At 46.5% G+C, this 12877-nt stretch overlaps 1 protein-coding gene across 9 annotated transcripts in view; it reads left to right on the top strand.

Annotated features, from left to right (window-relative positions):
* Nucleotides 1-213: 213 nt before the first annotated feature.
* The window catches only part of L3MBTL4 (l(3)mbt-like 4 (Drosophila)), a 44244-nt gene continuing 31580 nt past the window's right edge, over nt 214-12877 (top strand). For 2 of the 9 annotated variants that reach the window (XM_040652011.2, XM_040652009.2), the window contains exons 1-2: nt 508-627; nt 12155-12317. In XM_040652011.2, the coding sequence (XP_040507945.1) occupies nt 12249-12317 (69 nt within the window). In that variant the 5' untranslated portion in view covers nt 508-627; nt 12155-12248. Of the gene's footprint in view, nt 628-7537; nt 7662-8790; nt 8952-12154; nt 12318-12877 lie in introns of those variants that run through there. The other 7 variants (XM_040652008.2, XM_015297742.4, XM_040652007.2 and 4 more) reach the window with 7 other exon arrangements.

The raw sequence follows: 12877 nt of genomic DNA, 5'->3' as shown, positions 1-12877 counted from the left end.
GGCGTTGAACGCTTTTGCTTTCCCCTAAGAACAGCTGATTTAACTCGTGGACTGATCTTTTTAAATGCCATCCTTCATAGTCAGAGATCCCACGCCGACTCGTGGTGCGCAGCACGAGGACGTGGTTCAGTAACTCACAGCCAGCTCCTTCAGCACGGCCTGCCTCTACCTCAGGGCTGTCTGAGCGTCACCGAGCGGCTCCTCCCAGCTCACACTGCTCCCTGCTCACACTGAGCGCAAACGCAGCTTTTGCACCGAAACCTTTGGCAAAGTGCAGGCGCTGCGCGGTGTTATCGATTCAAAATTCAGATACGGAGAAAAACGACGCTCCCAGACGAGAAGAAACACAAGTTTAACAGGGCGGCGCGAAGCGAAGTCCACCACAAACCCACAGGGCAATGGGCGGCGGTGCTCACGAGGGCCGTTCCGATATCCCCGTTTCGGACGTCCGGAGCCGCCCCGGCCCCGCCCGCTCTGCCGCCGCCCCGCCTTGCCCCCAGCGGAGCCGGGCCCGGGGCCGCTGCCGGAGCAGCCACGCATGCGTGCTACCCGCCGCCGGTTCGCTAAACGTTGCCCGAGTTGAGGAGAAAAGAAAAGCGCGGGGAGGCCGGGCCGGGCTGTGCGGCGGTGAGTGGCGGCCGGGCCGGGGGCCGCCATCTTGTGGCGGGGGCCGGGCGGCGGCGCTGAGGGCCGGGGGGCGCGGGGCGGCGGGAGAGGGGTGGGGAGGAAACGGAACGGAACGGAACATGGCGCCTCCCGCGGTCAGGGCGCTGCGGGCCCGGCGGAGCGCAGCGCGCGGCCCTCGGCTGCTCGACGCCCGCTGCTCGGCGCGGGGAGCTCCGCTGCGGGCTCTGGACGTCCGCGTGCGCAGCTCCAAGCCGGCTCTGCGGCGAGCTGTAAGCACCACAGAGCTGGGCAGGTTTGCTTCTTTCTCCCCTTTTCCCTCAATCCCGAACTCTCAGAAGCTCACCGCGGCGGTGCTCTGCCGGGCTTTGGCCTCGTGTCATCGCGTTACTATTGCCACAAACGCAGGAGCCCATCGGAAGATGAGTTTGTGGGCTGTGGAGACAGGTATCCCAAAGTATTTATGTGCTCACTGAGGAAACCCCGGCGTGGGGACTGCAAAGCCAAGAAACGATACAGGGGAGCATCAGCAAAGGAGAGGTTTTTGGAGGCTTAACAAAGCGTTGAGCCTGAACGTATGTGAGATTCTGCACGAGGAAGTAATGCTGTCAGGCTTACTGAAGGCAGGGGTTGTGCAGGAGAAAAGCACAGAACTGATGGCATTGAGGGTTAATGGGTGGAGGGAAGGCCGCTGCTGGATAAACAGCAATAAACTGAGGAGCGCTATGCTGTGGTACACATCGTGCTGTATGAGAAGAGGCACAAAAGAGAGGGAAGTGCTGCAGTGCCTGAAGCTGACTGCACCTTTTCCTGCTGTTAAGGCTGAAGGAAGGTGTGTCCAATGCGTTGGGCTTCATGAGTGTGGAGATGGACACAGGGCTGGGCTGTGTGCTGCCTGCCCAGCACAGCTCCATATTGCCATCACACCCACTCGGGCAGAGCCAATTGAACTCACCTTTGTTGTTTTTGTTGCTGTAATGAGTCAGCTGTGGTGTGATGTGTGGTTGTGCACAGATGTGCTCTGCAGGCAGCTCTTGACCACGACTTCACATGACCCAAGGGTGTTTATTTGCCTTTGCTTTCTGCGTTTTAACACCGATTCTTTACTTGCAGGAGTGTTAAGGCAGCGGTAGGCGTTGGTCTTTAGACTGATTGTACGTGAAGTAACATCTAGAATTTGTATTCAAAAGCACCTACACTTTCATTTTGTGGTGGTTGATGTGGAATTCTGTCATTCCATCTATAGGGGAAGGTCTGGCTTTCCCTTGTTTCTCTTCTGCCATCCTGCAGAGCTTTTAGTCCACGTGTTTTTATGTATGTGTGGTTATATATACATTGCATTGTGGGATTGTGGATTTGGGGGCACAGCCTCAGTGTAAGCTCCTTGTCCTTTTCCATACAATGGTGACAAAATGGTGGTACCTTGGAGGCCCCATGGAAGCCCTGCAGAGGCCCCATGAGCCGCAGAGTTCAGATTTTGCTCTTTTCTGCCTTTTGGTGATCCTAGAGTCAATAAAGTTGGAAAAGACCTCTTTGATCCATAGGAATCCTGTTATTTTTGGAGGTGAGAAGTGCAAAAGCCTGCCCATGGGAGGTCATCTCCAGCCCAGGAGAAACCACTGCCATGGGGTTGCCATGCAGAGGCTGCAGAGCGTGGTCTGTTCTGAACAGGAGGGAATCTGGGGGCAAATTCTCCATTGAAAGAACTTCAGGATTTGAATGTTAGGAATACAGTTAGACTGGGGTCAAAACCAGACTGAAATGCCACAGCAGCTGCTCTGCATCTTTACAGTCATCCTGTAGAATAACCCAGTGCTTCCTGAATTGCAGCGTTGGTTCTTCTGCCCCAAACACACACAGTTCCCCCTCTCCCATAGTTTGTAACAACAAATGTATTTCTGTCCTTTCTCAGCATTCCACAACTTGTATCAGTGCCACATGGCTCTGTCAGACAGAGGAAAGGAAGAGGGTTAACACAGTGGATGGAAGAATTAAATCAGAAGCTGGTAGGGGAAAAAAGATCCAATGTTTATTTGTTAATGAACGTTGGCAGCTGAAAGCTCTGGCTCTTGGAATCAATTCGTTGGCACAGCAAATGGGGCTCCTTCCACCCCAGGCCTTCCTCATTAGCAGCACTGACTGTGCTCAGCAGGTGAAGCACGTGTGTGGATGTGCTTCTCTTGGTACAGCGAGTCACTGGGAACATGGTGATGGGCAGACTGGCACATCCAATGCCAACAGAATGGGTGTTTTATTTTTCAATGTAGCATCTCTTGCCTTATTCATTATTATTTTTTATTTCTGATCAAACCGAGCGACCTGTCTCTTGCAGCCTGCATCAGAGTGGGTTTCCAAATAGAACATGACAGCCCTCCTGCATTCCTGATGCTCCAGGACTGGAACATATGCAAAGTTATTGAATAAATAAATAAAAGGCATAGGAAGCAGGTTGGTCTGATGAGGATAGTGGGTTTGGTTTGGGGTTTTTTTTCACCCTTTTTGAAGAAAGGCATAGGCCCTTACTGGTTACCTGTTCTTTTAGTTGACATTCACTAGCATTTGACTTCTGTTTTAAGTGCATTGTTGGCTACATAACAGTGCTGCTGGCAAAACTATCGAGTTTTCTTCCTCTGCTCGCCCTTTGTGATTGTGGTACCCTTCCACCTGTACCTGCTAAAGCTGCTGATGGGAAAGGAAGGGTGGAAGATGGGCTATGTCTGATTGCAAGCTGTGGTCTTTATTCTGAAAAGGTAATTCTGGGTTTTTGTTTAATTAGTTCCTTTTCTGAACCTTTTTGTGTTCAGATTCAGATGATTTTCTGAGACTCCTTTCTGTCTCAGCCTTTCCTCCAGCAGGGACTGTGATAGTTTTGCAGTTCTCTATTAGTTTAGCACAGAGAAGGCAGGCAGTGCTTAATTGCTGTTCTGATTCTTTCTCCCCCTGCACACGGAGTTAACTGAGAGTAGCCTGGATATTTTGATATGGCCATCTATGCCAGGTTGTACTTTACTTCCTTCATTCCGTGTTAACACTAAATCTACAAGTAACAGTTTGACTACATACTGTATTGAGCTACTTAAAAACATACCAGGGAAAGAAATCTGTGTTGTGATTTTTCATTTCACAGCTACATGCAGTCTGGGCACTCTGGTTCTGCCTACTGACTTCAGCATCCAATGGATCTGAACAACAAGCTTATGTTTACTTGTACTTCTTAAACTTGCTTCGTCAGTTCTGAGCACTTTTTTTTCTTTCCCCTTTGAAATGCTTGACCTAAGCGTGCATTACTCAATATGGAGCAATTGCTGTCAATGTCAGTATGACACTTAAAAAACTGCTTTGGAGGAGGTACTGGTAGTTTTGGAGGTTAATTTTAGTGGCCTTAATGCTGGTCTTCGATAATCAGCCTTAATTTTTCTCCCAAAAAGGATAAGATGGGTATTAAATAAGGCACGATGTCAGTAAGGCTTCAGAACAGAAGCAAATAAAACAAACAGTGCAGAACTTTGACATCCCTTTAAAATTCTTTCTGAAAGTGGATGCCAACATGCAATCATTGCAGACATCAAAATATTGGAGGACAACAAAATGTAATGGCATGCTCCTCTTGTTTGCTTTAACTACATCCACTTTGAGAGCATGGTTTATTGCAAAATTAATTCTTTGTGTCTTAGTTAAGCATTTAAGTGGCAACAGAGCTTTCAGCTTTCCATTAGAAGAACCACTTTATTTTTTCTCCCAGCACTATAATTTTTATGCTACCACAAAATTGACTTTGTCTTGAATGAGAATTGATACAACTTCGTTACGGGTCATTATGTTCTGAGTGAGAACAGTTCTGGTCAAGAGCGTCGGGAAGTATTTGTGTGTTGCATCTGTCGTTGTAGAAATGAGCACAGGTGCAGCAATGGGAGAACTTTGGGCGTCTTACGGGGAATATCATAGACTCATAGAATGGCCTGGGTTGAAAAGGACCACAGTGCTCATCAGTTCCAACCCCCTGCTATGTGCAGGGTCGCCAACCAGCAGCCCAGGCTGCCCAGAGCCACATCCAGCCTGGCCTTGAATGCCTGCAGGGATGGGGCATCCACAGCCTCCTTGTTTTGTGCCACCATTGCAGGAGTTCTGAACGTGGCAGTTTTTCTGGGATGTGTATTCTTTGTGGCACTGAAATTCATTATTGGATTCATGCATTGCAGTGGGATCTCTTTGGTGTAGAGTTTGGGACTGGCCTGGCAACATCTTCTCCCAGCAGAGCCCGTGGGTGAACATTTCAGTTCCTGCTCTGCTCCCTGGGCACAGAGGAGGTTTTGGGCCTTCCTTGCATCCTCATCTTTCCATGGCAATAGGTTCTACAGCACAGCACTGAGTACTTTGTTCACCTTCTGCAAGAAAATAACAGGAGAAGGGCTGCTGTGCTGGCTGTGAGATGGCACACGAATGGAAAGAGAGTGCAGGATGGGTTTCTGTGCGGGGCAGGGTCTGTGCAGGCTGCATCACACACTGAGCACACACAGCCCATGCAGCAGCTTTCTTTCCTGAGCTGAAATAAATATGTGTATGTGTGTATGTGTTGGGATTTTTTTGACACAACTGTGTCAAGAAACCAAGAGATAGCAGCTTATGAATGACAATGCTGCTTTGGGCTTAATACCAGGATCAGCTGCCTGGTTTAGAGTGAGCTCGTGATATTGGTGTCTGATCTTATAAATGGATTAAAGGCACACAGCCGCCGTGTCTGTTTGTTAGTCCTCCAGCACAATAGCAGATAGGTATAATCCATGCATTAATGTGCATTGCAGTGACCTTGCAAGGACTGTATTTTACAAACAAACACTGCAAACCCCTCAAAAACTGAAGTAGTTTATCTGAGCAGTCCTGTGGCAGAGCTGAGGCAAAGCCTGTGTGTGTCTCCTTGGTTCAGACCTGGGCTGGGAGCCCAGGTTTGATTCTTCCTTCATTGACGCAGCAGATAGCAAAAGCAGCTCTGTGTTACTCATGCTGTTAAATGCCTGCTAGTGGCTGCAAACACTTTCTTTTGAAACATGTTGGTATGGTTCTGTTGCAAGCTCTGAAAGTTCATTTCAATCTGTGCCTGTGCTGATGAGGTTCCTGGAGGTGAGGCTGGGCTTCTGGTAATTGTTTCAGTTCAGCCTTGCAAAATATTGCTTGCCTGAGGTGAGTAATATTTTTTGATGGGTAAGTAAAAGATCATCAGTCACCATCATAGCCCGGGACAGGCAACCAATTTTTATCTGAAATGGTAACTTTTCAAAGCTGTTCCAGAAACAGGATTAGCTGTGCCTTGTGAGAACTCATTAAGTTCTTTTTCGCCTGTTTAAATTGCAGTTCAGTTCTCCACTAATGTCATAAGAATGACTGACAGATATAATATAGTGGCTGTTACATAACTGTGCTGAATTTCACAGGAAACGGGATGCTCAGAGCCCTGAATATATATTACACTGAATGAAATGCCCAGCTTTGCTAGGTTTCCCATTCTGTTTCAGGGGGGAAGGGTGATTTGTAAGTTGGTTATTCCCAGAACAGCACAGTATCAAATACTTTCCCTGATGCCAGCTGCTTCTTGAATGGGATTTTGCCTCCTACTCTATGGAGGCTTAGCCAGAAGGGCTGTGAACCTGAGATTGTTTTTTACTTGATTTACAGCCTTTGGGTTTATTACATCGTCATGTTTCTCACGTTTTTACCCTCATATAAAGACACCAGAATCGTCGTGTCGTTGACAGTCAAGCTGGACAGCATGTGAAATGGGATTTTTGTTGAAATATTTCTCTTCCCATTAGATCTGATGGTGTGTAGGGAAATATAATGAACCCCAATCCACTCATTCAGCCTCCACGCTTTTATTTGTTTGTATGAGCTTGTGCCTTTTTTCCTGTGTTCTTTTCCTTCCCCTCCCAACGAAGGCAGGATGGATGTTAGAAGCTGCAGCTGGATTTCTGCAGTAACGACGGAGCCGTTTCCCAAGGCTGCACTGAGGTTCAGTGGCAGAAACGAGATCAGAACCTGAGTATTTGGGGCTTCCTCTTCCTGCAGATTTCACATCTGAAGATAAAGCACAGAGGTCTGGGTGGTAGCATATTAATTATGAACCGCTTTCTCTGCCGGCGTGCCAGTCGTTTATCATATCATACATCTGAATCTCCAGCTTGGAACTGGATGACTCATCATCGCTTTGCTGTATCTTCTAATACAATTTCTGAGGCTTATAATGTTAAAAATGAAAAGCAGTCGCAAATAGGGACAAAACGGAAGCGTTTGTGCCTGACTGTGGCTCTTCAAAATGCTTCAAGTTAGTTTCTGCTGTCTTTCTAATTGCACAGTTTGCTTCCTTTTATTGGGCTATCTTGGTTTTATTGTAGATTGTACTGGTAGGGAGTCCTATAAGAATGGTAATTTCTTCGTTGCATTTTTCGAGGGCTTTTAATGGATTTATAAAGCACAGGAGATGGAAGAGGCCCATTATCGTATTGGGTCTTCTCCAGATAGCACAAGATTGTTTTGTGTATTATACTTCTTGACAGCAGTTTAATTACTTCTGTGGTTTAATTACGTTTGCCCAAGCTCTGTCCGAGCGCTTTCCAAACCCCCTTCCCCAGAGGGAGCCCTGCAGACAGCCTTCGTGTTGCAGCTTCTTTATTTTTAGAGCCTGAGTGCAAATAATAACAAAAAGTGATGGTTTTGTCCTTGCTGAAATCAGCGTCGAAGCATGGGCCACAAACCAGTTTCTAGATGGACGAGAGCACATCGGATATTAATGGCTGGGGTGCCTCTGACTGCAGTCATTGGATGGCCCCCAGCCTGAGCTTTGGCCTGGAGGCAGCAGTTGGGTTCTGTTTGCATCACCGAGGACACTGGGCCGGGTAGCACCTGTGGTTCCGTTGAAACCAGTGGCAGTTGGGCTGGATGCTGCAGCTCAGCTGTGCTTTGTTGGCTCCCGTTTTCACTGCTGTGGCTCAGCCTGAGCAGAATATGTGCTACTGTGCTGCATGGGCAGGATTGTAAGTAGTTGGGTACCTGCATTTGGGGGAAAAAAAACTAAAGAGACTACTACAGGGATTAGACTGTGCTATGCAAAGATATCTAGAAGTGCAATCTACATACATCTGTCCTGATTTCGACCTAAATAAGATCATCATACTGAGCTGTCATGCTTGAATTAGAGCTGCAGGAGTGCTCAAGCATCATCAATTACCCGTGTCAGGTCTGTGGTCTTGCCTTTGGCTGCAGTAAATTCACACTTAGCCTACAGATGGATGGTTTAGCATGTGGAAGACGTCACATCAGAGTGAAGTTCACCTGCCCCATTGTAAGCACCCAGCAGTTAAGCCATGCCCCAGCCTTGTCACTGCACTCCAGTGCTTAAGGAGGGAAGCAATCTGCCAAAGGCAGATGAAGCAAATTGTTCTTGGATGATGCCTGACCTTATTACTCATCTAAGAGCTGAGAGCAGACCTGTCCAGCTCAGATGTGAGAATCCAAAAGTCAAAGAGCCCCATCCATGCGTGGTTTTGACCCATTTCCATAGCAGTGCAGCTCAGCTCGTGACTTCATCTTTGTGCTTAACATCAGTGGCTTTGCTCACGCTGGAAAAGTTAGCAGTACTGCCTGCTCAGGGGAAGGCTGTGAGTCTTCCTCATTTATTTTTAGGCAAGCAGTTATGTTTGCAGACTGAAAATATTCAGGGTACGTTTAAAGGGCAGCAGCATACAGTTAATGTATGGTCAGTGTTTGTTGAGTGCCTACTGCAGTAATATTTGAGTAATTCAGAACTGGGGGCTCATACAGCTGTGGCTTTCAGTCAGTTCTTCTAATGGAGCCCATTGGTTCATCTGCTGGGACATGAAGGCAGTGCACGGGCAAAAAGCATTTTAAGAGCCTTGTAGAATTTCTAGCATAGAACCTAAGCATTGTTGCAGTACAGACAGAGAAATGTAGCAACAAATGCTCCTGCTTCACAAGCTGTAGTGACTTGTCGCAGTGGATATGGTATATGAGTTTATGCATGCTGCTGTGTATTTATGATTCTGCAGTTTTAAATCCTGGTACTGCTGATACCCAGAGCGTAGCTCCTGAATCTAGAGAATGCAGGATTTAGTCTTTGATTATTATTATTTTTCTTTTTTTTTTTCCAAATCCTAGTTTTCTTTCTTAACATTAAATAAAGAGCCCAAAGACTAAGCAGAAAGATGGAACAGAATGTCCTGGAGAGCACCGTCACCATCCCGACAGCAGACTACGATTTGCTGAGTGCCTTAGACTGGAAAGACGGCATTGGTACCTTACCCAGTAGCAACATACAAGTAAGAATCCAAAGAACACAATAAATGAGCAACCACTGTGCCTTAGGCACTGCAGCAATATTTACCTGATGTTCTCTGGCTTGCAAGTAAGAGTTGTGCAGGGCAGACAGTTTGTTTCGGACAGCTGAGTCGGCACTACAAGCAAGTGGTGGCATTTTAGTGATGCTTCTGAAAGCCTGATGATGTTCCCTTTCCCCTTCTAATTTGTTACTCGATTCATTTCTAAAGGTAGGAAGTATTTTAAATAACTGTTTCTGCTGATGGAAATTCTGGGCCTGATCTTCCTAATTCTCAGTCACGTCCAGGCAACTTATTTTGGCAAGAAGTCCCCTTAATTCAGCCCCAAATGAGAAAACCTTTTTTATGAGTGAATATTTATGGGGCTGGGCCTTGAGTTTCTTTTCACACCAGTGGTTATTTTTGACAGCTTTTTACAGCTGCCTCTGGCTGATATACTCACGATGGTGACTCCAGTACAGCTCTCCTATAAATCACAACCAAGATCTGATGGCCACAAACATGATGTACTGTTGCAGGGGGGGAAGGAGGTGACTCGACTGTTTCCCAAATTACCTTTAGCTGTTATTTCAGTTTGATTGCACTTCTGGTGGCTGAAAGTGAATACATAAAATTGTCCTTAAGGCATCAAGATCTGAATCTGGGGGGGGGGAATCAATTTCTAGAGATAAATTGGAATTGAAAGGACTTGAGAGCTCTGAAAAAATTATATTGTTGGTCATCAGGCATTCAGAATTGGGTCCACCGCCTCCTGATAATGCTGACATATCTCCCTTCCTTCCCATACCCAGTAGTGCAGTCCCTCCATGGGCTGCCAGTAGAGAACCAGCAAAGCACCACACTGCTTACTTGGATTAAAGAAAACAAGTAATACAGCATTATTTTGTTAGATGATGGAGGGTAGGAGCACTGAACACCATGGCCAGTGAGTGCAGTAGAAGTGTTTAGCTGGAACATAACTAGCTGCACAGGAAGCTGCTTCATTCTTAAGATGCCAAACACTTTTTTTCCCTGCAAAAATGTGAAGCATTTTATTTTCCTGCTGTCTTCCAGTTATGGCATGCACAATGAAATGTATTTTTCCTGAAGTCCCTTTCTAAAAGTTCTTCGGAAGGACAGATTATTTCTGAAGGGTTCATGTCAATTTCAAACTAAGAACTGTGCTGTGTTGAGCTCCTCTGTATGTGCAAAGGAGGATGCAGTCCTGGTAGAAGCACAGTTAGGCATTTCCAGAACCGAAGGGTGAGCAGCATTGCCTTCAAGAGTGGGGATCAAAGTGGAGGTTGGCTCCATGAGACAGCCTGTCCTCAGCAGCAGATGAGGGACTGTTAATGGCAGTGTTTTTTGTAACAGTCTTTTGCTTCGGGAGACTTGGACTGGGATTCATCAGTTAATGAGGCTGCAGCTACACCATGGAGTTCTTAAAGGAAGGGATAGCAGCCCCCTGTCCTCCCTGGCTTGGGCTGAATCAAAGCTATTGATTTGTATGCAAGAATATCTACCCCAGGGACCGATGTGCTAATACAAAATGACATTGGTGTCCTTCCCCACCTCCAGTTGGGAGCTCTGCTGCTTAATGGCACAGGGAGCACAGGAGATGCTCCTGTCCACCTTTGCTCATGGTGCTGAGCTGTCCTCATCAGTGATGGTGCTGAGATGCTGTGCTGTGGGGACAGATGATGGATTTCTTCTCTTAAACTGGCCAGTCTGCAGGAAATGTAGAGTTCTTACCTTAGAATGATCATTTCTTTGTAATGAGCCGTTTCTTGCTGAAATAAAAATGATGCTCGGTCTCTGGGAGAATGCAGAGGAAGAGGTGTGCTTTGTAGAAGCAAGTCTAGCATCTTTGAAGCCCTAAGAAACAGAGATTTCAGATCAAAAGCAGGCAGGGGGAGGAAGAATATTTGGGATGAGGCTTTGATAGGGTGCTGGAGGTGGGATCAGAGACCAGGAAGCGTGCAGTGGTAGAGGCAGAATGGTGCTCCTCAATGAGGAGCCCTGCTTCAGAGGTGACAAAATGCTTTCAGACTGAGTTTGCCAGTTTTGAGCGAAGAACAAATGGCTGAGAAAAGATTTCAAACTAATAAAGGGCTGAGAAGAAGCTTTGGAGCTGAGCTTGCAAATGCAACCCACCTTTGACTTGCCTCTTTCATTCTTGAGCTCAGTAGCTCTGTGCTGCAGGCAGTGAAGAAGGTCCAGGAATGACTGATCTGTGGAGCTATTTGCTCATCAGAAAGGAGGTTTTTTAGGTTTTTTATTGTTTTTTTTTATTCTGGTGTTGGGTTGCCTTTGCAGCTGGGGGACGAATAAAAGATGCACATTTGCACTGTTTAGCACACACTAATAAATTTATCTGGACCAATGAATTATTCCTTCATAGCCCAAGAATTTTTTTTTAAGCTTAACTGATAAAGAATCTGAAGTCTGCCATGTACCATTCCTTTTCCACAGCTATCCTGTGAATTGAGCACTTTACAATGTGCCTGGCAGTGTTTTTGTGCTTTGCATCCCTGTTTGCTCCTGGTCTGTTCTAGGTTGGCGCATCCCAGTTCTCTGGGACACATGCAAGGAGAAGAGCTGCTCTTTATCTCTTCATGCCTTCTGTTGTCCAGCAGCACTGCCTCTGCATATCCCCGTGTCCCTCTGCTCTTCTGGGAAGCTCATATTGCCCAGGAGTGCCCCCAGCCCCTGCAGCTCACTGCATTGTGTTGTTCCGAGGTCTGCGTTCCCCATTGCAATGGGACTTTTAACAGCTGGGTGATTCCTGCCTGCATGGAGATCTGGGGGAATTTGCTCTGAATGTGATTGTGCTTTGCTAGGTTTGAACTGTCAGAACAGAGGTTTGCATTAAATCAGTTTTCTGCAGGTATTTATTCTGGTGCTCTTGTCATAAGTCTGGCTTTTAAAAGGGGGAATACATCCAAAGCAGGTAGAACTAACCTGGCTTTCTTTGGCAATGAAATGCACTGTTGGGATTTTTGGGAGCCTGTTGCTGGCATTTTGAGGAAGTTATTTGGTGTTTCTCATTTTTACCATTAGTTATTCTTACTGCTTTTCTATGTTACATACAGCCATTGCTTTTTGTCTCATATCTCACTGCTTGTCAGGGAACCCTATTCCTTCCACTTCCCTTTTCTAACTTATTTTCTACTGCTCATTTTCCTGCTTTCTTCTGTTACCTGCAGTACTTTTTAAATGAGTTTGGAATGCTAGAACTCATTACTGAAGTAGAAGCAGAAAAAGCAGAAGCCTTAGAAACTCTTTCAGCCTCAGCAATAAATGCCAGTCCAGCCAGCTTTGCTCCTGCTGCTATCAACGCTCCTGCTGCCTTTAGCACTGCTTTGGAAGGTGAGCTTTTGGCTGTGAGAAAGCATATCCAGTTTCTGAAAAAGCTTCTAGAAACAGAACTGAAATGTGTGTTTCAGCAGCGCTGTGCTCCCTGACACAGCGTGTGCAGTGAGTCACTGTCTATTTTGAATATGTTAGAAGTATTTAAAGTGAATGTAATTGCTGCACAGTCATAACAGTACCTGGCGCTCCTGCATTGTGCTCTCCTGTGTGGAAGGTAAGTGTGGTTATAGAAATGATCTGGGCTGGGTTTTCAGCATGGTCAAACATCCCACTGCCACTGAGTTTAAGCTTAAATCCTCATGTCATGCTAAGAAGGTGCAGCCCCTTCTTTCCAGGGCAGCTGGTGATCAGTGGCATCGATGTTTGTCCTTGATGTGGGTGATGTTCCTTGTCATGACAGCTGTTAGTTAGGTCTGCATTTGTATTAAAGTGAACTGTTTGATGCACTGGTACAAATGGCTTTCACTGACCACCCCTGGGGGCAATGGGAGCTTCCAGTGTCATTCCTCCACCTGCATGTGGAGTGTGAGTGGGTGACGTAGTGCTGTGCTCACTGG

Source organism: Gallus gallus, chromosome 23 (genome assembly GCF_016699485.2).
Source record: "Gallus gallus isolate bGalGal1 chromosome 23, bGalGal1.mat.broiler.GRCg7b, whole genome shotgun sequence".
In the NCBI taxonomy this organism is placed as follows: domain Eukaryota; kingdom Metazoa; phylum Chordata; class Aves; order Galliformes; family Phasianidae; genus Gallus; species Gallus gallus.
This window is presented reverse-complemented; position numbering and strand designations above follow the sequence as displayed.